Source organism: Cucurbita pepo, chromosome 9 (assembly GCF_057944985.1).
Source record: "Cucurbita pepo subsp. pepo isolate OVF chromosome 9, ASM5794498v1, whole genome shotgun sequence".
Classification (NCBI taxonomy): domain Eukaryota; kingdom Viridiplantae; phylum Streptophyta; class Magnoliopsida; order Cucurbitales; family Cucurbitaceae; genus Cucurbita; species Cucurbita pepo.
The window spans coordinates 13,445,971-13,471,695 of NC_141806.1; the positions used below are offsets into that span (position 1 = coordinate 13,445,971).

General features: G+C 38.5%; 7 protein-coding genes across 8 annotated transcripts; 2 read left to right on the plus strand and 5 right to left on the minus strand.

Annotated features, from left to right (window-relative positions):
• Positions 1 to 554: 554 nt before the first annotated feature.
• Positions 555 to 3,473, minus strand: LOC111802526 (26S proteasome non-ATPase regulatory subunit 6 homolog). Its single transcript, XM_023686931.2, has 8 exons — positions 3,239 to 3,473; positions 3,017 to 3,131; positions 2,157 to 2,247; positions 1,934 to 2,079; positions 1,441 to 1,660; positions 1,233 to 1,341; positions 970 to 1,138; positions 555 to 881 (listed from the first exon to the last, which is right to left on the minus strand). The coding sequence occupies exons 1-8, from the start codon at positions 3,372 to 3,374 to the stop codon at positions 707 to 709; spliced, it is 1,161 nt and encodes a 386-aa protein (XP_023542699.2). The 5' UTR covers positions 3,375 to 3,473; the 3' UTR covers positions 555 to 706.
• An 841-nt stretch (positions 3,474 to 4,314) lies between these two features.
• On the plus strand, positions 4,315 to 7,909 carry LOC111802558 (Cysteine proteinases superfamily protein). The gene is made up of 7 exons (XM_023686967.2): positions 4,315 to 4,588; positions 6,315 to 6,501; positions 6,580 to 6,747; positions 6,829 to 6,960; positions 7,041 to 7,122; positions 7,211 to 7,321; positions 7,441 to 7,909. The coding sequence occupies exons 1-7, from the start codon at positions 4,528 to 4,530 to the stop codon at positions 7,522 to 7,524; spliced, it is 825 nt and encodes a 274-aa protein (XP_023542735.2). The 5' UTR covers positions 4,315 to 4,527; the 3' UTR covers positions 7,525 to 7,909.
• Positions 7,910 to 8,730: 821 nt separating this feature from the next.
• On the minus strand, positions 8,731 to 11,420 carry LOC111802593 (uncharacterized). The gene is made up of 2 exons (XM_023687020.2): positions 10,966 to 11,420; positions 8,731 to 9,163 (listed from the first exon to the last, which is right to left on the minus strand). Exons 1-2 carry the CDS (start codon positions 11,346 to 11,348, stop codon positions 9,037 to 9,039), a joined length of 510 nt encoding a protein of 169 aa, XP_023542788.2. The 5' UTR covers positions 11,349 to 11,420; the 3' UTR covers positions 8,731 to 9,036.
• Positions 11,421 to 12,554: 1,134 nt separating this feature from the next.
• LOC111802479 (B3 domain-containing protein Os01g0905400) lies at positions 12,555 to 16,501 on the minus strand. Of its 2 annotated transcripts, XM_023686865.2 has the most exons (8): positions 16,360 to 16,501; positions 15,751 to 15,861; positions 15,370 to 15,542; positions 14,104 to 15,034; positions 13,905 to 14,024; positions 13,730 to 13,792; positions 13,512 to 13,648; positions 12,555 to 12,966 (listed from the first exon to the last, which is right to left on the minus strand). In XM_023686865.2, exons 3-8 carry the CDS (start codon positions 15,499 to 15,501, stop codon positions 12,706 to 12,708), a joined length of 1,644 nt encoding a protein of 547 aa, XP_023542633.2. In that variant the 5' UTR covers positions 15,502 to 15,542; positions 15,751 to 15,861; positions 16,360 to 16,501; the 3' UTR covers positions 12,555 to 12,705. The 2 variants fall into 2 exon arrangements, with proteins under 2 accessions (XP_023542633.2, XP_086982855.1); XM_087126729.1 differs by lacking the exon at positions 13,730 to 13,792.
• A 1,198-nt stretch (positions 16,502 to 17,699) lies between these two features.
• On the minus strand, positions 17,700 to 19,783 carry LOC111802528 (GDSL esterase/lipase At3g48460). Its single transcript, XM_087126827.1, has 2 exons — positions 18,436 to 19,783; positions 17,700 to 18,316 (listed from the first exon to the last, which is right to left on the minus strand). The coding sequence occupies exons 1-2, from the start codon at positions 19,060 to 19,062 to the stop codon at positions 17,813 to 17,815; spliced, it is 1,131 nt and encodes a 376-aa protein (XP_086982953.1). The 5' UTR covers positions 19,063 to 19,783; the 3' UTR covers positions 17,700 to 17,812.
• A 251-nt stretch (positions 19,784 to 20,034) lies between these two features.
• Positions 20,035 to 22,284, minus strand: LOC111802579 (phosphopantothenoylcysteine decarboxylase HAL3). The gene is made up of 3 exons (XM_023687003.2): positions 22,227 to 22,284; positions 21,703 to 22,107; positions 20,035 to 20,462 (listed from the first exon to the last, which is right to left on the minus strand). The coding sequence occupies exons 2-3, from the start codon at positions 22,045 to 22,047 to the stop codon at positions 20,166 to 20,168; spliced, it is 642 nt and encodes a 213-aa protein (XP_023542771.2). The 5' UTR covers positions 22,048 to 22,107; positions 22,227 to 22,284; the 3' UTR covers positions 20,035 to 20,165.
• Positions 22,285 to 23,150: 866 nt separating this feature from the next.
• LOC111802605 (protein NOI4) lies at positions 23,151 to 25,335 on the plus strand. Its single transcript, XM_023687040.2, has 3 exons — positions 23,151 to 23,338; positions 24,690 to 24,887; positions 24,968 to 25,335. Exons 1-3 carry the CDS (start codon positions 23,330 to 23,332, stop codon positions 24,989 to 24,991), a joined length of 231 nt encoding a protein of 76 aa, XP_023542808.1. The 5' UTR covers positions 23,151 to 23,329; the 3' UTR covers positions 24,992 to 25,335.
• The last annotated feature ends 390 nt before the right edge of the window (positions 25,336 to 25,725 follow it).

Here is a 25,725-nt window from a genome sequence, read left to right on the forward strand (position 1 = left end):
TGATAGATAAGTAAGAATAATTATAAAAAAAAAAAAAAGACTCGATAACGAAATCCAACCTAACCTAAAAATAGAGGATTGGATTAGATTGTATTTAGGAATGCTCGAGTCACCGACCCAACCACCCAAAATTTTGGATTGATCCGAAACATTTTTCCAATCCAACCCATGTACACTTATAAAACTTAGGACAAGACCCAACCCATGTATAGACCCGAGGCATCATGGTTTTGGAGATCCCTATCAATGAAGTCTCGTCACGAACACGACTCTCTACAATAGTATGATATTGTCCACTTTGACCATAAGCTCTTATGGCTTTGCTTGGGGCTTCCCCAAAAGGCCTCGAGAGTATTCCTTGATTATAAACTCATGATCATTCCCTAAATTAGCCGATATGAAACTTTCATCATCCAACCGTCTCAATTCATCAAGCTAGACATATTGATCCCGGTTTCGTGCTCAAAATTCAATACAAAAAGAAGGAAAGATAAAACGAATATGACTCTTGAAAAACAAGAAGACATGAAAAGGGTCAGTGTAAAGCATTCATATAATTTCTAACAAGACATTCAATTGATATATCAAAATCAAGTAATAACGACGACAGTAAGCCTGAGGCGCCAATGTGTTCAGAACGAAACGACAGCGCCATTTTCACGAAGTTCCGATGCTCAAATTTCATCGACGCAAACTAAAATCGTAGTTACAGATCAATGACACGAGACAACTTCTGGATACGGTTAAGTAAGAAGTCTCCTTGCTTGATGGTAGCTTGGTACAGAGCGTTCTTCGAATCAGGACGATTAGTTTCGAGAACACCTGCTACTTTATCGATCTTACAATGAAGTTTTCCCGCAGCAATGAAACGAGACAACTCCCTGGCACCATCAGAGAAACACATTTTATGAGAGAAAACAATCATTTAGACATCATTTAGACGATTAGTATCCATGCACGAACACTTACAGATCGATAAATTCCACAGATACTCCAAATGCATTAGCCATTGCTTTGATTGTGACACTCTTATAGGACTCCAGAAACTGGGAATAAACAACAGTTCTGACCTCTCTCATGTAGTACCTGAAGTGCGGGTGCAAATAACGGTCTAATTTTATTTGCTCGGTCAGACCAGCTGCATTGATACAGATCAAATAAAGAAATGTGAAACCCGAAACAAGTAGATTATCGGTCACGGATTTAAGCATCGTGTAAAATTTCCTGCTTACCGAAGGCTGAGAAAAATGATTTATATTGACAGTCATACAAAGAGTTCAAAAAGTCAGAAAGGTATGGGACTTTTCCGATCACCGTCAATATCTCAGGGGCATCAACGACCTACAGTAAATGAATTAAAATCGATAGAGCAATTGGGAAGACGTGCCAACTATCCATGATACAAAAAACTGAATGCAAATTCATGGAAATCACAAGTACCTTTTGCTTTAGAGACACTCTATCCAAAGATATAATGCTTGTGAGAACTGTATAAAATATGAATGTGTCATAAGGAAAAAGCTCGTATGTAGTGAAAGTTGAGATGGAATCCAAAAACAAGTTGGCTGCTTTCTTGAAGTTTCGAGTCGACATGCAGTACAAGCCTTCATACACCTTCAGACGATTCTTTCTTTCCCAATCACCTCCTTCTTCAAACAAGCTGGCAAACAGAGCAAGTAATCACTGTTAGACAAACACGACTCTCCACAATGGTATGATATTGTCCACTTTGAGCATAAGCTCTCATGGCTTTGCTTTGGGCTTCCCCAAAAGGCCTCACACCAATGGAGAGTGTATTCTTTGATTATAAACCCATGATCATTCCCTAAATTAGCCGATGTGGGACTTCCATCATCCAACAATCACAACCAATAACACACAAATGTTGATTTTGAAAAGAAATACTACGCGCGATGTTCATATCATGGCTTACTTTTTAGCTTTTTCGATACTTTTCGAGATGAGGTCAAAATCCATGTAGAAAAATCCAAGCTGTAGAGTATGGAAAACCACATCCATCTTAAGTCCAACCGCAACTGTTTTGCTCTCAGTTACCTTGAGTTGCTCCAGTGCTCTGTCCTGAGGTCAAAATCTAGAGAGTTAGGTGGAAGTCGCAGAACCGCCCTACAATACTTGGGGAGAAAGATTTAAGGAACCTTATCACCGATACGAATGAAGAAAAGTGATTTGGCTAAATGAGCTTCTCGAACTTCACTTTCACCCAAGTTTTCTTCAGCATCAGCAATCCTGAGTAAAAGATTGATGAATGGCTAAATAAACACACATTGCTGTTCTGTTAAAAGTTATAAACAAAATAACGCACAACAGCATGGCACCATAAACAGCTACAAAAATAGTGGCCATTAACTACAAGAAACACAGATCAACCATTCAAATCCAAATCCATATCCAGTGTGGGTATGCATGAAGTGTGTTGTTTAAATAAAGGAGGAATGCAGTGAAGGGACTCAACGAGAGTTTCAATAGATATCGACTCGAAGGAGTTCTCAAAATTCTTCAAATTACCAGATCATCATTTAGCAACTTGTATTGTTGGTTATTCAATCTATTTTAGTAGATCTGAAATCTATTTCCCATCAGCGTGCAACAATATTTGAACTCATATGTGCCCTACGCGTCATATTCAATTGCTATAAAACAAAAAGAACCACAGAAAGTCACCATACAAAATCAAAACATTCAGCAGCAGCATAACCTTTCATCAATTAGGAATTTAGCAAAGTAAGGTCAGTTATGGTAGAATAATATCCAAAAGCTAAGTAGAACTGCGCCTCAAATAGAACAGATTCGCACATCCATGGAAATTCCGAATTAACTAAAGTTGAAAGTCGATGTGTTGATAGGAAGTGGAACTGTAAATCGATGCCAATTCAAGGATAATCAACTTAATGCACATTCACGTATATTCAAAGAACTTCAGATGTACTCTCCTACATAACCCTCACACTAAAGAACACTCGAAAAAACAGATCAACGATAGTATGAAAGAACTCACTTCTCGTCCAGCTTCTTCAACTCCTCCTCGTTTTTCGCACGCATCGAGTCCAACACGCTCCGATCCAAATCCAACAGCGAATTGCCGGTTAGGGCTTCGTATAAAGGAGCCATGTCTACACAATACAAATTACAGAGAAGAAAAAACCACATTTCGTAAGACAGAAATCACAATGCGAAATCGATGAAACTCATTGTGAGTATGAAGCAATCCGCGAATTACCATCAGCTTTAACGGAGGCCAATACTTCCTCCCTAAGATTGACCTTCTCGATATCTTGAACATCCGGGTGAGTTAGAAGGAAGAGCTTGTGAGCAAGCACGAGATGAGGCTGCTGAGTTCCCTCCTGTCCTTCCATGGCGACTGAGAAATTGCTCGCCGAGTGAAGAATTTGGGCGTCGTCCCTGTGATGTCTTTCTTGCAGGAGGAGGCACCAAGATTGGCGGAGGTGTGGCTTCCATTTCTCTAATATATATATTATAAATTAAATTAATAAAAAGAATATTCATAAATTTTGGAATCCAAAAATATAATTAAAATTTAAAAACTTTTAATAATGAAATTATTATTATTATTATTTTTTTTTTTGTTAAAAATCAAAATATTACTAAAACAAAATTTTAATATTTTATATTTAAATTTGAACTATGACACGTTAGCTGCCTATTCCGCCCCTCGGTTTTAGACATTTCGGCGTAGGTTGGAGACTGTTTCAAGCTCATCAACATGTCGGATCACAATTGGAACCCTCCATTATACATGAAACTCGTCCTCAAATAGATCTAATTGTACTTTCCGCTCAACGTTCTTTATGCCATTTGGTTTGCCTAACCAGTGCATCTTTCTTTGGAGAAATAACCCGCTCGGTTAAAATTTGCCCCTTCAGTAGAGTAACAAAACGTCCACACGATTATGAATCTGCTACTAGCCTCTTCGACGACACTAGCCATGGTTTGGGCGAACCTTTGGCTCTAATACCCTTTGTCATCGCGTAAGTCCTTCAAGCCCCTAAACGGAGGCACCTTGCTAACCTAACGGTCGACTGTAACAGGGTTAAGCTTCAAAAAACCCTTTTGAGATTCTCAGTCAAGCTTCAGTATAACGCCTTGACTTGAGATTTAGGAATTCAAATGAAAGCGTCGGGCGTATTCCTTTGGCTTTTCATACTGCTCAATCCCTTGTTTTGTTCTCGAGCCATGGGCTCTTTCTCGAGGGATGCCAGGTGCGTAGGAACGCCCAATCGGATTTCCACCGTGCTCTATATATATATAAAAGAATGGGATCCAATATAATTGAAACAAGATGAATGAATCCAACGGCTCTGAAGTTACTAACCAATACCGTCGAGTTCATTAAAAATTTCAGAACGAATTCCGATATGTCGTTTCGTTCATCGCAGGAACGATTCAGAATCCCCCCGGCCTCCTAATCTAGCCCAGCCCGGCGGCCAACGTTCTTCATCTTCGACCGAGAAGAAGGATCCGGCGAAGTTCTGAAAAGTTTCGCAATCAATGGGTAAACGAAAGCGTCCACAACCGGTGAACTTCATTGACCTCGATCAGCCGACCACAGGTAAAATTTCATCAGTTCGTTTAGTAGCATCTTCTTGCTTAGTTTCAATCGGCATCGTTTTGCAGTCGAGAGATTGGAGGGAGATAGTTTACTGTCGTGTGGTTTGAATTAGCGATTAGAAGAGCGTTTCTTGGACTTTGGCTGACATTTTGCTTATTCGCGATTCGGGATGGTGATAATGGGAAGCTTGTTCTTACTAGCTAGTTGTATGTTTCTTCTTTGCCTCTAGCGGCTACCAAGATCATTAGGAGAAGAAAATTTATACCTATGTAGTTTGTTTTATCCAGTTGCGCAGTGATGGTAATTCACAGTAGGAAGCGGAATCTCGAACTACCTGCTTTCATGCCTGCTCAGAAACCAAAATTTATCAAATACCAGGGTGCCTATGTATGTTAACTGCAACACGAGTTTGTCTTGTTCGATGGAACTCTTAACTGCACGCCCATTTGTCATATATGTTGTGGTAAACTCTTTGCATATTAGGAATTTTGGAAGGCTTGTTTCATAGAACGATGAAGGTCTCTGACTGGTTTTATGCATCATCGTCAATGAATTCTTGATGTGGTTCATTGCTTCAATCTGAAGATTTTGTTTATACTAGACAACTTAATCATAGGGATGGATAACTATGGTTATTTATTCAAATTTTTTTAGTAGGCTTACTAGTTATGTCAACCTCCTGATAATTGTATTGAATTTATACTGATCGTTGGAAATTCGTTTTAGAAGGTTTTGGCTGGTGTATGATTCTGCCTGGAACCATCTTTGATCTTTTAACACTGATTTTTTGTGGGTCGTTCTTTTGAGATGTGTAAACTTTATGGCTGGCCTTTAATCTTTCCTTCTTTTGGTTTCTTTTGTGTGAAAGAAATGGGGGGATCTTGAACAGCATTCATTCTTCATTTAGTTTTATCGAATGCTTTAGTTTTGTAAATGTTGACACCTTTCAATGTAAATGTTGACCTATTCAAGGATTTTAGTCTCTATTCTTTAATTCACAACGGGAACTCTTTCTTGTAGTCCGCCTCTTCAGGACTGTTGCGAGGGAGTTCCACGTTGGCTAATTAAGGGGATGATCATGGGTTTATAAGCAAGGAATACATTTCCAATGGTATGAGGTCTTTTGGGAAAACCAAAAGTAAAGTCACGAGAGTTTTTGCTCAAAGTGGACAATATCATACCATTGTGGAGGTTTGTGATTCCTAACGTGGTGGTCATTTCACTTGTCAATGAAATATCTTTGTTTCTCTATAAAAAATCATCATTTTTTTTTGTAATTTTATACTGTTGGATAGAAAAGTAGTTCCTTGTAAGGTAAACAATTTCTATTTTCTCTCATGGAGAAAACGACTTCTTCATCTTTTATTGCTTCTTGTTCCTTCATGGCCTACTATGGTTTCAGTTTTCTCTGTTCAAATCCTTTTATTTTATTTGTAAGTTAGATTGTTTCGCTGAATTCAGCAAGGAAAATATATAATTTCTTGGGGCTCAGTGTCTTCGTTGACACACCGCCCGATGTCCGGCTCTGATATCATTTGTAACAGGCCCATCGCTAGCAGATGTTGTACTAGAGGTTGATTTTTAGTATAGTCATCTAGGTCCCCGTCATTTGTTCCATTTTGTTCACTCTCCAAATGAATTTTGGCAACAAACCGATTTGCTTACTGACAGAGACATGTTGGGTTCAGGTTACAAAATGTCACTCACCTTTTATATCAATTATCAGGGCATGGCAACAGGAAAAAATCAAAAGAATCTGAGAATATCGAAACTGTTCAGCTGGTACCCCCCTCGACATCAGACACTAGTCCTGTTCGTCGTCGCAAGCAATCAACAACGGAAGTTGAAACCAGTGGTGCAAGTCCTAGTCAAAAAAGGAAGCTTGACTCTAGAGCTTTTGAATATTGTTTTCAGTAAGCAACATCTCTTATAAAATTGCTAAACATTATGAGATATTTGCTGTAATTTGATTGGAATATTGAGATGTGTAGGAACTTATGGAGGAGCTCTCCAGAAGAGAAGAAGATCCAGTTTACATATCTCGACTGCTTATGGTTTAGCTTGTACTTGAAAGCAGCACACAGAAGAAAGGTCCTGAAATGGATTAAGAACAAACAAATATTTTCAAAGAAATATGTCTTTGTTCCTATTGTTTGCTGGTAGATTCTTCCCCACTCACGACTTAAAATCTCGTATTATCGTGTTTATGTTGTATCATATAACGAACTCATTGTTATTAGGAGCCACTGGAGCCTCTTGATATTTTGCCACTTTGATGAGAAGCCGGAGTCAAAAACTAGAAAACCATGCATGTTATTGCTTGATTCACTTCAGGAGGCAAATCCAAGACGGCTTGAACCAGAGATTAGAAAGTGTGTTTTTAGGCGTTAATGGATTTCTTCTCTATTATTGTTTCTCTCAGTAATTGATATGCTTTTGCAACCCTTTTCAGATTTGTTATGGACATTTTCAAAGATGATGGCAGGTGCAAGAACTTGAAGGTTATTGGCGATATTCCTCTCATGGTGCCAAAGGTAATCGATATTGTCGTGTTCGAACTGTCTTCTGATTGTATTCTCCCTTTTAACTTGTAAATAATTACATGATCTACGAAATTTCTAGGTGCCACAACAGAAGAATGGTGAAGAATGTGGCAAATTTGTTCTGTACTTCATTCATTTGTTTATGAAAGCTGCTCCAGAAAAATTTAGCATCAAAGACTACCCTTACTTCGTGAGTGTTCTTATCCCACGTACTCCACATTAAGCTATGCATAAATGACATTTTCTTCAGCAATGATTCTTCCAAATGCTGGAGAGATTCCATTAACGAGGTGAATTGGTGGCTTGCAGATGAAAGAGAATTGGTTTACAGAAGAAGGTGTGTGCCAATTCTTCAAGACATTCGGCCATTTTGAAGAGGATATCTGTCTATAATTTGCGCTGGACGCGTCGTGTTCATCCTCGGCACGGTCAGGTTGTCATCTCTACTCCATGAGAAGATTTGTATAGCAAAGTTCGCTAATTCCTGACATAGTTTAGTGTGTTTTGAATTGAGGATTTGTTGTGAAATGAGGAGGCATTCATAGGGAAATGAGGAGCATTCATAATTAGCTCATCTTCTTAGTGTAGATCAACTACTTTCATGACTATAGTACCTGAAGGATTGATTGGGTGTTCCAATTAGTTTGATATACATGTAAATGCATTTGTTCATATGATGCTACTATAGAGGATCCATTTTCATTGTTAAATCTTGGTCTGGTGAATCATGAACATATTATTAATTCAATTCAAGTTTATGGATGAAATTTGAGTTTCTTATATTTTTGGTCCGATTGGAATGGCTCTAAACTAGAAATTCATTAGTGTTCGTTGAAAAGTTAATGCAGAACATTGCCCTTTCAATATTCCGTAAGCGTTTTATAACTGTCATTAAATTAGAAATTTATCAGGAGATTGAGGTAATGATAGAAGCTGCAATAGAGCAAATCCATACGGGAGGAAACAGGAATTGAATGAATGATTTTAGCCGAATTTGACAATGATAGTTATCCAACTTTTCACATGAGTTTTTCAAGAAGGATTAGAATCACCGCATATATAACGAGTATAGCTCTAGTGAGAGGTCAGGATACCTTTGATTTTTTCATTCCAAGCATCATTTTCTTGCATCTTTTCTGTATTTCTACAATTAAGCATTTATAAAGTAGATCACATTATCAGTAGAGTACTCCCTCCCTGAAGTTTCCACCAACATTCTTATGGGTTAACTCGATGAGAATTTTCACCAACATTCTTATGGGTTAACTCGATGAGAATTTTCAGGTCGAAAAGTTAATGTTCAAATTTAATCAAGTATCTTAAACACTGTCACGTTTTTTCAAGTCCAAAATATTTATGAAAAGTCACGAGTAATATTGTAATTTTTTGTGTTTATTTTATTTTTATTTTTAATTTTTGAACCTTTGGTTTCTAAATACTACTTACACTCATAAATTTCTTTAATTTTGTTACATTGTTTTTTGAAAACGTTTTAAAAATCCAAACCAAAATTTAAAAAACTATGAAAAGTAATTTTATTATTGTTATTTCAAATTTTGGCTAAAAAGTCACATGTTCTTTTGAGAGAGACGAAAATCATAGTAGCAAATCCGTGAGAAAATAAATTTAATTACTAACAACAAAAAAAATTAAAAGACAAAATCGTTATCAAACAGAATCTAAGCCTAAGCCTTTGTCGTCTCGACAAAGGCCAAAGCTTTGGAACCGATACTCGACCACAAAACAATCTCGTCCTGTGTTGCTAACTAGACCAGCTCAACTTCAAAGCAGAAGACAGACCTGCCTGCATTGAATCACATCAACAGAAGGCTGGTCGAAGGCAAGATGCTCTAAGCCAAAACATTACAAACAATGGCTTCAACTTTCAAAGGCAGTGAGCTTTTTCTATGAACAGTAAGGAAGGTCTACTTGGTAGAACTCCCAGTTGTCATCTCCCTCATCCATATCCTTCCTCCGAGTGGTTTCCTGTTTTAGCTGCTCCTCAGCTCTTGATTCAGGCTTCCAAACCCTTCTGCAATTGGGGAACCACATCTACGTTACTTTAAAACTATGGGGGCAAATATATATGTCTACGTAACTACGTATCTACGCACACGCACAGACTACGACTACATAGAACTAGAGGCTTAAACAATCCTAAAAAAAGAAAAGGGTCCTGTAACAGCTGAAGCCCACTGATAGCATATATGGTCCTCTTTGGGCTTTCCCTCAAGGGTTAAATCGCGTCTACTAGGGAGAAGCTTCCACACCTTTATAAGAAATATTTCGTTCCCCTCTCTAACCGATGTGGGGATCTCACAATCCACCCCCTTGGAGACCCAACGTCTTTGCTGGCACACCGCCCGGTGTCTGGCTTTGATACTATTAGTAACAGCTCAAGCCCACCGCTTGCAAATGTTGTTCTCTTTAGGCTTTCCTTTCTGGGCTTTCCCTCAAGGTTTCAAAACGTGTCTACTAGGGAGAGGTTTCCACACCTTTATAAGAAATGTTTTGTTCCCCTCTCCAACCGATGTGAGATCTCACGGTTCCATTCGAGATTGAACTAAGAAAGGAAAGGAAGAAGAAGAGTCATATGATTCGAAATCAATCATTCACATAGGTTATTGTCCTAACGAATTGGGTAGGAGTGAAAACTTCATATAACCCGAAAAAAAACAAGAACAACAAGTCCAAGTAAATAAAATACGAAAAAGGAACCTAGTTGTTTTAGGATTACACAAGAGGATTCAAAGTGGCAAGACAAAGTTTTGGTCTGCAATGGGAAGTGAATTGAATGAGCAATATTCATTTTACCATTCCCCATCCATGGAAACTAGTTTGGAAGGTTTGGAGATATCGTCTAAACTTTTGGTGGCTAACCCCCTGTTGAGAACTTGTTCTCTCTCAAAGTTGGCCTTAATGTTTGGAATTAGTAGCGTGGACCATGAACACAATATAAAAAATAACCCAGCCATGTTTTGAAAATTAAAAAAAAATTAGTTTTAGAACTTTGTCATTGTTTCTGGAATTTAATGATTCAAAAACAAGGTGAAAAACATAGTGGAGAAACATAAATTTCAAAACCAAAAAAAAAACTAAAAATGATATCATTATGAAACATGCCTCAACTGATTTCGCAGAAATCATAGAAAGTGTTCTTCATGGTATCAAGATCATTTAGGCAATTCAACCCAGAGCTGAAAAGATTCTTATTTTGAATACAAAAGTTGCACTAAGAAAGATGGATTATGGAAATCAACCATATAAGTGACCTTATTATCCAATAATCTTAATACTAATCACGATCACCTTGTAACTAAGCAGCATCCAACTATTTTCCTGTTTGATTTTGCTCAACGATTCATCATTGCTTTAGTTTATAGCTGGCTAAGCTGCTCAAGTTCAATTACTGGAACTTCATCCTCCAGTTGAAAAATCCTCCCTATCCTCTGTTTTCCTCTCCCACTAAATTAGAAGAAGGTCTAATAAGCTAATTCTTTGAATTGATATTGATCAATCTAAGGGCGGATTCTGAGTTTTGGACGATGTTATGGAAGATCAAAAAAGGGAGAGGAGAATAGGAAACCAAGGAGAACAATGGTGGTATTGGTGCTTCAAGGGCACAACTGTTTGGATTGAATTTTTGGAAGAGGAACCTATTCAAGAAGTTGATATCGAAATGCACTGTTTGGCTGCCCAGAAAGTGAAAGAAAACAGACGATTCCACCAAGAAAATCCCTACAATCTAATCAATTCGAAAGAACTAAATCACAAAAAATCCACATGCAGCCATTTCATCTCATCAAGTTTTGCTTTAGAAACGAGATAACTAACCTCTTGCGATTCCTTTTTGCGGATTCTCTAGCTTTCCTCTTTCTCTTCGCCTGACTGTTCTCAAAAAATCTTCTCCTCTTACACTCCTGCAAGATTCCTGCTCTCAAAACCTGTCTCCTGAACTGATTCACTAGCTTCTCTTCAGGATCGTTATTGTCCACAGTGATCAAAACATTGTAATTCCTTACGCTTAAGATGGGAGAGGTAGATTCTGGGGAAGAAGACGTAACAGAGCTCCTGGTCCTGGCGGCAGCCAACCGTGCCAGTTTTGGCTTCGTAAGAGACTGAAAATTTAAAGAGACTGACTCAAGGTGTGGAGTGGACAGTTTCGAGATGGAGAGGAAGGAGAAGAACTCCGTGAGAGATGTTGTAGCGGCGTCCATGGCGACTCACCGGTGTTCCCGTCTTCCACTTCCTCTGCGGACTGCCGGCCGAGACCTGTCGGGCAGGTGAAGCGTAGGTCCTTTTGCTAATGGGCTGGTTGGGTCAGTTATGGGCCGATTGAGTGGAGCCCAGCCCATACATTGGGGAATTTGCTAATATGTCTATTTATGAGAAATCAAGCTTTGTGAAGCTCGTGTCACAACTGCACTCTTGCGGCAGCGGAATAGCGGAATATTGATTGTGCAACACTTGTGGCAGCTCATGTCACAACTGTCCCGCTACACTCTTCAGAACTGCACTCTTGTGGCAGTGGGACATTGATTGTGCAACACTTGTGGCCGCTCATGTCACAACTATCCCGCTACACTCTTGCAGCAGCGGGACAACTGCACTCTTGCAGCAATGGGACATTGATTGTGCGACACTTGTTCTAACTAAGTAAGCAAGTCAAACGTGTGAGATTAAACTTCACAGACAATATTGACGTATGCTAAAACTTCGGATCACGTTTGAGAGAAATGTTCTTAGAAAACGCGGTGATGTAATGCTTTAAAAAACATTCGAAAAAAAAAACGAATGTTATAAGCCAAAAATAAATGAACAACAACCACATCTTTCATAGCATAGAACTTTGGATAGAAAGAATAGACAACTAGTCGCATCCTCCTACCATACATTTTGGGGGCGTTTTTAACCATGACAGGTGTAGACATGATTTTAGTGACCGATTATACAACCCGTATTAATACAACAAGAATAGTAAAAGGCTACCTAACCTAAAAGCAAGTAAAAAAGTGTTTGAAACAGGCATGCAGCCATAGACAACATGACTAGATAAGCATGAGCCGGACATAAGTAAAAAAAAAGTTTAGAATGAGCATACAACCATAGCCAACATGTCTAGACAAGCATGAGCAAGACATCCAACATGCCGCCGCCAAAGGCAACACGCCTTGGACAAACAAGACTATGACACTAGAGTAAAAAAGGGTTTGAAACGAGCATGCAACCATAGACAACATGTCTAAACAAGCATGACTAAGACATCCAACATGCAGCCATAGGCAACACGCCCTGACAAATATGACCATGACACTAAAGTAAAAAAGGGTTTAGAACGTACATGTAACCATAGACAACATGTCTGTCTATGACGAGGAGCCAAAGAACTTCAAACAAAGAGTTCTAAAACTAGGAGGTGAAAGTTTTAGAGCCAACAAATACGTTAATTAACATGATTTTCCCCAAACTTTACACTGCAACAGTTTCCACCATTGCTTAGACTTCAGATCTGTTTACCATAAGATTTGAGCAGCAAACCAAAACATAGAAGAGATTAAGAAACATATAATACAACTAATTTTTACATTTCCGAACACGTACTTCATATATGCGTTCAAGCTCGTCCTCGACGTGAAATAAACACTCGTCCCCTGATTGAATTTTATTTGCAGAACAAAAAGCTTCCCACCCACTTGTTAGAACATGAACATTAGGCATCTCGTGGTAAAGAATCGGCCACAGTCTCTTCCTCGGATCCCGAAGAAACACTAACCTTCTCTTCTCTGGATTTTTTCGGGCTCTCGAACACGAGAACTGCAAACTCGTTGGTAGCTCCTTTATGGGTGTCAAAATAACGTGACAAAGGGTAAGCAGTCCATTCAGTAATTAGCTCATAACTTATTTGGGTACATACATGAAGCATCGATCGTGATGATATCAGTGCATCGTTCATATGAGATTCGTACTCTCGGGCATCACACGATATCACACATAAATATGTACAAGCCTGAGTGCATATGTCTAGGTACGTATTATTATGCTTATTAGTTCGACTTTATAACATGAAATACTATACTTGTTTCTCGAATTTCTACTATTTTGGATCACTAAATCCGAAAATAGAAAACTCAATGAACCTAGAAACATTAAAACATGATCCAGATTTTCGATCAGCCAAACAATGAACCTAAAAACATTAAAACACGATCCAGATTACCGATCAACCAAACAATGAACCTAAAAACATTAAAACACGATCCAGAGTACTATATCAATATCAATTTCTTATGAGAAATATAAACTAAAACATGGCATAACCTTTAATGAACTAATATGAATGAACTTCATACTTAACAAAGCAAGAGTTGGCAGTAGCATACCAGAAACGATAGAGTATCTTTAGCCACTATGCAGGAGACGTGGGCTCGAGTTGCTATCGAATCTGCATTACTGTCATTACCATCACTACCACTTTGGTTAGACTTTTCGAGGAGCTCCTCCTTCACTTTTGACACCGCTGTAACCAAAACAAATCCCATTTAGACATTGCTGAACCACAGACTGCAAAGAAATGATGTGATAAATTAAGTTGAATTACATATTTGTCCAATGAAGTCTTCATAGTTGTTCATGTCTGTTTTAGTGGTCTTTTTGACGTCCCCTGTTCGAATACAGCATTCACAGTAATATAACATTACAACGTTTTACAGATTCCTGAGGGCAAGAAATGACAATTATACAGCCATATAGAGTAACCAGAATAGAGAGCAAACCGTGCGGACACTTTTTAACCTCCAGGGAAATTGGAGGATACTCGAGTTTCATGCCATGGGAATGGTCGATGGGAAAAGTATGTTTATTATTAGACTCCTGATGATCATGTCTTGTAATTGCTGAAATATTTTTCAAACATAATTAGTTATCTTGAATATAACTCATAACGGAACTGTATCGTATCACTTTAGTACTCACTTGATGGCGTGTCGCATACTGCTGGTATATTCTGGCAGTCTTTTACACTTTTTAATGGCATGTCACAAAAATGCTCCACATTTCTATCAGAATTAGTTGCAGACGTAATAAAAGGAACCTCGATAGTCTTATCGTGGCAAGGATTGTTATCAGAGACACTCCTCTTTATGTCAGCCTCCTCAAAACACTGACTTTTATCTCCTTTTATATCAACTCGAGCATTGTTAATTCGGCTGACATCAATTGCAGCGTTTAATGACGTGGAAGCACGGTTAGGATTTAATTCATCCCCACCAACTTTCTTCGTGGTAATCTCATTGACGCAGAAATTAGTCGTCTGCATTTCCATGGAAAACAAGTCGAATAAGGGACTTCTGTTTTCCTCCAGTCCTACGTCCTTGTTCTGGTTGATGAAAGCGTACGAATAATCAACAATGTCTGCTTTACAGAGAGATCCGTTCCGTTCATTACTGCTCTGGTACTTTGGCCTTTTGTCCTGGTTCAAGTTCAAATTCAAGTCTCGATAACAAGTCACGCAACATTTATCTTGAGACAGTGCCACATTGGATCCAGAACCCACAGAGGGGCAGGAAGCTTGTGGATAGGTCAAACCTTCATTAGTTGTCTCAAGTACAGGACAATTACTTCTAGTTCTTTTCCTCATATTGCTTTTGTTAGCAAACTCCTTTTCGCAACCAGTTTTCGTGTAGATAGTAACATTGAAGTGCAAGTCCATGATGTGATTGAAGGTCAAAAAATCCCCAATTTCTAAGCTATGCTCTGATGAAAACGCACTCCACCCTTCTCGAAACGCAAGAGATCCTTCACAATTGGAAACTGTTACCTTCCATTGTTGCCCAAGAGAATCCTCAAGAACAACTTTTTTATTAACCAACCTCGACACCGTAGCAGCAAACACGGGTGGGAAGTACTGAAAAATAACAAAACACGGCATCAATGACAAAGAGTGCAAGTATCAAGGGAATGAGATGAACTCGTAGGCACACCAACAATAGAGATATAGTTACATGGAGATTCGCCAAATGGAAAGACCTCGAGCGGTGGCATCCAATAGATAATAGTTATAAGAACTACAACACCTTAAATATATTCAAAAACACGAATGGAGAATGCCACAAACAATTAACAAGTTACCATTTTGGATAAAACAAACATCAAGCTTGTCTACGACATGAACAAATACAAAAGTTTAGAAGGCTGGAAACAAAATTTTGGAGATATTAACAAAAACGAGGAAGAACATACCAAAACTTCGGAAAAGCGATCGCCAAACATAACTTTGAAGAACGAAGTTACAGATGATAAACTATTTGTCTTTCTATGAAGATGTAAGCATCTTTTGGTGCATTCTGGACAGGCTTCTACCTCGCTGCTCATCTCTTGCTGCTATCTACTAAAAATGCAAAGATGAAAAAGATCTGCCACATAATGGAAGAGTGATTGTTAGGAAAACCCCAAAGAAGTATGTAATGATGCTAAGAATGGTGCTCTAATGGGTGAATTGGGGCTTCCTATATTTGAAAGATGCATTCAATGATGTAATTAGATAGCTTATTTGAAAAGTTCATCATCTAAATCTCCATTTTCAGAGAAATTTACATAATATTCAAATCCACAATGCATTACTTTGAAGTGGCTTCAACTTCAAAGGGCTATTACTGAGATGCCCATCAAGATCATCCTCATAAACAAACAGAAAGCTTTCAGTTGAAGCGTCGATCAGTCCTTCGAATGATCCTTCAAATACATAAACATTTTTCAAATCAGAACAAATATGATAATCATAACTTCTTCCCTCTCCACCAAACAATGAATTGAACATGGGATTCCAAAAAACAAGGAAAAACACAAAACGTTAAGCTTCATCAATTTCCAAGGCTATTTCAGTAGGAATAAACTGAGAAAAGTAGCAAAAAGTTCAAATGATTCATTATTTGAAGTGTTTCTTAACATCCACAGCCATCTCGAAGAACAAAAAATTCCCACTCATTTACTCGAAGAACCGCACTATTCCCAATTACGAAACAAAACTCAGCATTATTGATTTCGAACTTCTATTAAGCCAATGCGCCATGCATATAAATTTCAGCACATAAACAGATGAAGCTAAAGAAATTCCGACGAAAAACAATGAACTGAAGAACAATGACGTGATCAGAATCTGAACTCGAATCAACAGTCAACGTAAAGGGGGAAAAAAGAACAGAAAAAGAAAAAGTTGGAAACGGTGAGAACTTTTGGTGAAGAATGCTGAATTCCCAGAATCACAAGGCTCTGTTCTCGCTCTCTAAAACCAGTGCCTAAGCCGGCGCCGCTGAGGGGGCTCCGTTTTATACTTGGCGGGTTCCGCGACGGTAGCCGACAAGTCGAGAAGTTTAACCGGAGGAGGTGAAAGCGAAATCAATTGAGATGAATATATGGATTGGGCTTTTGAGCCGAGCCCAAGGTTCGATCATATTTTGGGCCGAGCCCAAGCTCGATATATCCTTTGGGCCGAGCCCAATGTCTGTATAATATTTCAAAGTTTTGGAAAATACCAATAAAATATTTTTAAAATGAAAAAGGTTATACAATTAAAAGAATTTAGAGATTAAATTTATATTTTAGCAAAAAAAAAAAAAATTTATTCTCGTTATTTTTCATTAAATTTTCACGTCAATATGAACATAACTTACCCTCGTAGGTTTAAGATTCGATTGTCAATATTAATACAATTAATCGTTTAAAAACGATATTTATTTTCATAAGATCAGATGTTCAAATTTTGTTTCTTTTACATGTTTGTGGTTATGAGATCCCACATTGTTGAAGAGGGTAACAAAGCATTCCTTTTAAGGGTGCGAGAAACCTAGATAAGGGTGTGAAAACCACTCTCTTGTAGACGCGTTTTACAATCGTGAGGTTGACGACGATGCGTAACGAGCTAAGCAAACAATATCTGTTAGCAGTGGGCTTGAGCTATTATAAATAGTATCAAAGCTACACACGGGGCGGTGTGCCAAAGTAAGACCATGAGAGCTTATGCTCAAAGTGGACAATATCATACAATTGTGAAAAGTCGTGTTTGTCTAACATGGTATCAGAGTCATGCCCTGAACTTAGTTATGTCAATAAAATTCTCAAATGTCGAACAAAGACTCCAAAACAAAAAGGAGTCCAGGCTCATCGAAGGCATAATAAAAAACGACTTAGACTCCAAAAGAAAATGGGAGTCTGACCTCGATTAAAGGGAGTCATACTTTGTTCGAGGGTAGGTGTTGAATGAAAGTCCTACATCGGCTAATTTAGGGAATGGTTATGAGTTTACTCTCTCCATTGGTACGAGGCTTTTGGGGAAACCCAAAGCAAAGCCATGAGAGCTTATGCTCAAAGTGGACAATATCATACCATTGTGGAGAGTCGTGTTCGTCAAGAACGATAACCTTCCAAGGGAAGTGGATTGTGAGATCTTACATCGATGGAAGAGGGTAACAAAACATTGTTTATAAGGGTGCGAGGACTCTAGGCAAAGGTGTAGAAGCCACTCCCCAGTAAAAATGGAAAGGAACAGACCCAAGAATTAGAAGACATTCAAATGGAAAGAAAGCCTTATGCCATTACTGTTCATGCTAGTTCCATAGCTAAAGTTCAGAGATCTCAAAGATAAAAGCTAACAAAATCATCAGCAGACCGATTCATTCTCAACGTCCTATCCCTCATGACGTTTCTTGTCGAACAAGCTACCGAAAGGAGGCTCGGTAAATCCACCTTCAACGAACATGTCATGAACTACTTTATACATGGCTTCAGTGAGGTGAACTCCATCCCAGTTTATGTATTCATATGGCTTTTTGCAGGAACTGACTGAAGACATTCCACAGACAGCAAGCACGTTGAAGTTGTACGGTCCACCGACACCGCAGCAGGCTTTGAAGAGCTCCCTGAAACCGTACTTGCCGGGATTCTTCATGACCGTTCGATACGCATTCCAGTAATCAGCATATATGATGACAGCTTGAGGAAACTGTCTTCTTAAAGATTGCAATGAGGCCCTGAGAGAAAGATTGTGATGGTAGGTTTGGTTGTTTGAGCTCCTCACGCAGCCGATATCGTCTCTGTCGACGACAGGGGCTATAGACATTGCTAATGGCAGGCATCCACTTGGTGGTAAACCTTGAACAACCATGTATTTTGCACCCTTCTTCAGCAGAGACTGGAAAATCAAATCAAATGAAAAATTCATAGTTCATGCCACTGTAAGCTCTCTCATATATCAAGTAAGTTTCTAATATTTTAGAGCTTAAAAGACTCCATGGAGGTCAAGTCATGTACCTGTAAGACTCCAGTAACGCTGGCAACACCGAGCTTACGGATGGTATCATCTGGTATAGGCGATCCGGTGTTATAAGCATAATCGTTGACTCCAATTTCACCAACCCAAAACAAAGCATCATCAAAAGCAGCTGCCCCTCTATGTCCTTGAGTCTCCAAGAACTTGTTGAACCAAAGTAGCTGAGTTTGGATAGACTGAGGAGTAATGTTAAGGCTAAGGTTGTTTCTAACAAAGAAATCATGGTTTATAGCTGTGGATCCTGCAACAGCGAAGTTCACCCCATGAAAGGACTCATTGCCCTTCAAATATCTGTAAGGTGTCAAGAAAGGCAAGGACAATGTCTGGGCTATAAAGTCAATCACCAGTCGTCCATCCGAATATCGGTTGGTCGAGTGGTGAAAGAACGTACTGCCATAAGGAGAATTAGAGACATGGCCAAATACTGTTGGCCCTGATACAGACCTTGTGTTGCCCGTGTCTGTGAATGAATCTCCGAAGGCATAGATCTTGCTAAAGAGACGTGGATGCGTCTCATTTGCAGTCGGAGAAGCCGAAGCAAAAGCACACAAGAGAATGAAGATAGCACTGTAGGATGTTAAAGCCACCATTGCTTCACAGATTTTCATTTGCCTCAACAACAGTTTTATTTCTCCACCTCACAGGTTGCTGAGGCTGATATAAACGATGTCGCTTTCGTTTACCCTTAATGCAAACGATACTGTTAAATCTATGAAGATCACACAAATAAGAGCTTTAATCTTGGAGCCAAGACATGAAGTAGTTCAAAAAGAAATTAGTTGAGTATCCAATAATGATGATTCATCACCAACATTGTCTTTATTTTCCTACTTCAAGAACTTCTCAATAATGTTAGAAGAAAGGACAAGAGAAAAGCCTATTAAGCAATTTAAGGGCTATACGCTCATAGGGACAGATCCTTCAAGTGTTTGAACTACCGGTATCACTTTCTGGGTGGAGATTTTAATGCACGTCGCTCTCTCTCCATAGATCATTTCCTTTTATGAATTCACTTCAAACATGGAGGGCCAAGGAGAAATTAACAAGTCACCTGATTTGTCTGCGTACATTTACTGTTCCATCTCAGTGCAGATCAATGCTAAGCTCAACCTGTTACCATAAAAAATAGAATCAACGTTCTTGGTTATTCCACACGCTACCTAGTAGAGGAGCGGTTATCTGAAGTGGATTCTCTGTTTTTTAGTGGATGCCGAACCTGCTGTCCCATTGATTAAGAGAGAGGGGGGGCGTGGGGGGGCCAGCAGCTACATAGACCCCTTCTTTTTTGTTGTTGTCAGCGCTTTCCTAGGCCAAGCCGGAATTCTTTATCAGAAAGGGCAGGCAAAGCCCGAAAACTGCTATCCTACCTAACAGGCCAGTGGGTGGAATGAGGAGAGGACCCGACAATCATACCACCGCTTTCGAAAAAGCGTGTTCCCTTCAGATAAGATGCACAGTAAAATTGGGTTCAAAAGAGATCTTGTTGTGGCCTAATATGAAGTCAATCAATTCAAAAGCTCAGAAATCTTTAAAATTGGGTTCCAGGCTTCTAGTGCCTCTACATAATGCACAACAGAGAGTTCAGCACAAAGGGGTTAACAAGGAATTTTATATAAGATTGATGATGAGCAATGGCTACATCGTTTAATCGTTAATTAGGCGTAAATCTACCACCCCTCCCATCTCCTCTTCATGACAAAGTCTTCATGTCCTAACTATCACCATTTCTAGCACTTTGTTGCATCCGTGACTCGTAAAAGAGTCTCACAGTCGAGAAGATTAAGGAAGGTTCAGCCATTGCACCATTGCCGTAGTCCCCACAGGCTAGCCTCTTGGTAACAGGTGGAATGAGAGTTATCCCAAGTTCATCAATAGCAATGAGATGCCGCTCAGTAAAAGGGTTAGTCCACATATAGGTATTCATGGCTGGTGCAACGAAAAGTGGCTTGTTATAGTCCCATGCTCGCACGACACACGTCAATAGATTGTCACATAATCCTCCAGCAATCTGGGACAACAGCAAATGCCAGGATCAAGTTCAAGAAGGATTGTTCTTGAGTTCACCAAAAGTTTCTAAGGATCATTTTGAAGGTAGATTGCCTTGTTATCGTAGCACACACATATATAGATAGAAACTACCAATGTAGATGGATGCACATCTATAGACATAATAGCAGTTCAGGAGTACACAAACAGGCAGGACATCAACATACAAACCAAGATGGAATGGACAGAACAAATAAATCAACCAGAAAACGGTTAAAGGATTGTTGGGAGGGAGTCCACATGGGCTAATTTAGGGAATATCATGGGTTTATAAGTAAGGAATACATCTCTATTGGTTTGAGGCCTTTTGGGAAGTCCAAAACAGAGTCATGAGAGCTTATGCTCAAAGTAGACAATATCATACTATTGTGGAGATCCATGATTCCTAACATGGTATCAGAGTCATGCCCTTAACTTAGTCATGTCAATAGGATCCTCAAATGTCGAACAAAGAAGTTGTGAGCCTCAAAAGTGTAGTCAAAAGTGACTCAAGTCTCGAACAAAGGGTGTACTTTGTTCAATGGGAGGATTGTTGGGAGGGAGTTTCACATTGACTAATTTAGGGAATGATCCTGGGTTTATAAGTAAAGAATACATCTCCATTGGTTTGAGGCCTTTTGGGAAGCCCAAAGCAAATCTATGAGAGCTTATGCTCAAAGTAGACAAGATCATACTATTGTGGAGATTCATGATTCCTAACATGGTAGCAGAGCCATGCCCTTAACTTAGTCATGTCAATAGAATCCTCAAATGTCGAACAAAGAAGTTGTGAGCCTTGAAAGTGTAGTCAAAAGTGACTCAAGTTTCGAACAAATGACGTACTTTGTTCGATGGGAGGATTGTTGGGAGGGAAGAAGTTGTGAGCCTTGAAAGTGTAGTCAAAAGTGACTCAAGTCTCGAACAAAGGGTGTACTTTGTTCAATGGGAGGATTGTTGGGAGGGAGTCTCACATTGGCTAATTTAGGGAATGATCATGGGTTTATAAGTAAGGAATACATCTCCATTGGTACAAGGCCTTTTGGAAAGTCCAAAGCAAAACCATGAGAACTTATGCTCAAAGTGGACAATATCATCCTATCGGAGTCATGACTCCTAACAAAACCATTCAGATTTTACAAGATGACCCAATTTCGAAATGGAGCAAGGAATTTTGAAGAAAGTGATTAGAAATAAACATTTCCATCATGGTTAAAGTAATGTACCTTGCCGAGCGTGTTTGCAGACAGAGGAGCAATGACCATGATATCCGCCCACCGGCGAAGCTCAATATGAAGAACACTATCACCAATTTTGTTCCAACCAGTCCACTCATCTTCATCGGTATAGAGTACAGCATCCTTAGGAAGAGATTCTCGATCGATGAAGTGTAAAGCAGCCCTAGTAGCCACCGCTTTAACGTCCGCCCATTCAGAGAAAGAACGGTAGAGATTCCCAAACTTAATTGAAGCTACGCTTCCACTGGCAGCAAGTAAAATCCTCGGTTTCCTCTGAGCATTGTTAACTTGCATCACCTCTCGTTCAACACCTGCAGGCTCTGGATATGCCATGCCTTCTGGCACAAACTCACAAAATTCCTCAAAATTCACCTTGTGCGTTCAAATTTCAAACTGAAAAAGATAGCAACGGAGAAAAGAAAATAGAACAAACGCTCCAAAATCAATCCGCAAATGATGCATTGAACATGAAGATTCAGAACAAAACAAGTAAAATTTGGAAATTACGCTACCTTTAAACTTGCCTCTCTGAGACTCCGATTCAACTCCTCCTAGGCCCAAGGGTTTAGCACCAAAAACAAGAGAGAGAGAGAGAGAATGCAGACCGGAGAATGGAGAACCCGGTTCACTGAAATTGTACTTCGGCCCACGGCAAGTGTCGGCCCAATAAAAAAAAACCAAAATACTAAAATAGAAAATAATAGCAAAAACTTTATCTATTAATTAATATATTATGTATCATAATAAAATTTTAAATTTTCGATCAATTATTATATAAATTGATTATTAAATACAACGAATTAATAAATTTAAAATTTTATTGTAAAAATTTTAAATTTTCGATCAATTATTATATAAAATGATTATTAAATACAACGAATTAATAAATTTAAAATTTTATTTTAAAATACAATGAACAATTATTGTGGGTCGTCATCATAAGGGTATTTTGGTCATTTTACATCACATAAATATAAGAGAAATTTCAATTTATACTCTGAGCTGTTTCATTGAAATAATTTATTTCTCAAATTCATTTTCTAAAAAAATTAATTTAAAGGATTATCAAATATTATAATTTTTTATGAGGCGTTAAAATATCATGATCATGCTTGTCTCGGATGTGTTGTCTGTTGCTACATGCTCATTTCAAACTCTTTTACTTTATTTACTGCATATGTACTCGACGTATGCGTTATTGTAGTATACCTCAAAATATACTATAAGGGATACGACTAGTTGTTAAATATGTCTATAAGGAGTATCATTAAGGTTTTTAAAATAATTTCCAAAAATGGGTAGAAGCTATGCGGGTACGAACGATCTAAATTTTAGTTGTCTAATTTATTGGAACGAGGTCGAAAAAAAAATAATAAAATAATTTTAAAAAAATAAAAGTATTTATTTTAGAAATTATAATAATGTTTTTGAGATCACTTGGGGAAGTTGAAACGACGTGAATCCCACGTTATCTTGCGTGTCGTTTCGATTTCAACTCTGTTTTGGGAGCGTTTGATTCGCAGGGTTGGAGGTTTGATAAGAAATCACTGACGATTTGTTTTCTTTTCGTTTTTGTTTTCCTCGTATCCGATCCCCCGCCCTGCGTCCTGCGATCATGGCACCGGTAAGTTTTATACTCCAATTACCATGCATCTTCGATTTTTAATTAGAAGAATTCAACTTTTCGTTCTGTTTCCCCAAAGAAATTGCGATTGTGTTCATCGGGATGATCTAAAGGGATTGATTAAACACACACCAATCGGTGATTAGGCTACATGGATGTAATCGTAGAATTTGGTTATTGAAATAAGGTATTGATTAATCAATGGTGGCTGAGATGAAGGAGGGAGATGTGATTCCTTTGAAGCTATCAATGCTCTAGAATGAAATAACAAATCGCCATGGTTTGTTTTCTCCTTCGTTTTATTACAATTGACGTGTTGGAGAACATTTAATGTAGAAATTCAATCTTGTTTGTATGTTTTAACAAGATCCGAGCAGGGAAGTGTAAGAATTTATGCATGAAAATATGAACATTTAGTTAGGTTGATTAGATTTTCAGTCATGGTAGCCTTATTAGGGATTTGCTATATTGGATATATAGGAACTCATGTCCATGGCACCATTCCTGCACTGAAATATTTGCGTATTTCAACATTTTATAACATTGAATAGGTTGGGCGTAGTCAAATCCGGTGGAAAATTTAGAGCTCCATTGTTCAAGAAAACCAGAATAGGAGAATGCTTAGAAGTGGTGAACAGCATTGGAAGGTCTCAGTCTTTTGCTAGGTTAAATGGTTCTCTATGATCTGTTTATAAGGAGTTTTATAATTATTGTATGGCCCTTAATCTTGTTCATTGAAACTTCTTGTAATCCAAAAGGAAACCCATCTAGGAAACACAATCAACATTCCCAGTTCATGGAAAATTGAAAATACTGATCTAGATAAGGGAGAATTGTCCATATTGCTTATTTGCAGACTAAAAAGTGAAAAAAATTTATATCACTTCATCCTTCAATGCGCCATATCTGTCTTAAATTCTGTTGGAAGCAGCCTGCGCTTCCTTTTGCCGATCCTTCCATCTGTAGAAGAGTTGTAGGCTATAAGTAATTGTGGGCTGTTTGTTATCTGAAGTCATTTACCAGCAGAGATCATTGAACATTTTTTCAAGATGTTAGTAGTAGCATGCTTAATAAAGTCTCATGGAGATAGCAGGACAAGGGTCGTCCACCGCCGAAGTTCGGGGAATGGGATGTAGTAAATAAGATCATTAAACATTTTTCAAAGCTTTTAGTAGTAGCATGCTTAGTAAAGTCTCATGTAGATATCATTGCATAACTGCAGCAGGACAACGGTCGTCCACTGCCGAAGTTCGGGGAATGGGATGTAAATAAGATCATTAAACATTTTTCAAAGATTTTAGTAGTAGCATGCTTAGTGAAGTCTCATGTAGATATCATTGCATAACTGCAGCAGGACAAGGGTCGTCCACTGCCGAAGTTCGGGGAATGGGATGTAAATAATCCTGCATCTGCTGAGGGATTTACGGTCATATTTAACAAGGCTAGAGATGAGAAGAAGACTACTGGAAGTGTTGCCAATATGGTTTCTTCACAAAGTAATGAGCCTGCCTACAACAATGAAAGTTTCCCTCAGTCTCCTCCACCAAAGGTCTGTTTATTAGAAGACTTGGGAATCAATTTGTTCTAGATATCTTGAATCTAATCTGTTCTTTGGTATTTGAATTGCAGAAGAGGTGGTTTTGCTGTGGTTGATGCCACCACAGTGGTTTCAGGGTCTTGACTTGTGTAATCCATTGTGAAAGCCCGTAAGATTTGAGGGCCCTATCCAACGGTGGATCACTGGATCACAACAAAGTTGTTGCACCAAAAAATGACTCATACTATTCCTTTTCCCTTTTCACTTTGGCTTTCACGCTTCATTGACGTTATAAAATAATGTTTATCACGTGTTCTGTATTTGCATTGTAATACAGAATGGAAAGGATAAATTCCATTGTCGAGATCTTTTTTCAATTTCATGATGATGGTCTTTATGTGGACCTATGGTGGAAGGATTCTGATGGGAACTTTCTATAAATTAGCATGCTTTGTTTTTACCCTTTGCTTTGTCATTGTTCTTCTCAAAAGCTCGTTCGAGCTTGTCTAGGAAGCTTCAAGCATTCTAAGGCCGGTTTGGATTGACTTTTCAAAGTGCTTTCAAAACACTTTTCTACTTCCAGATGATGTTTTGAAGTACTTTAAAAGTCGATTCCAACAGTTTCAAATAAGAAATTAGAGTCTATACAGGGAGATTAGAGTCATTCAAGCTTGTCAAGGAAAGCTTTAAAGTGTTTTAAGAAGCCTGTTTGGATTGACTTTTCAAAGTGCTTCAATACACTTTTCAACTACCTATAGATGATGTTTTCAAGTACTTGAAAAGTCGATTTCCGGCAATTTCAAATAAGAAATTTGAGTCTATACATGGAGATTAGAGTCATTAAAGCTTG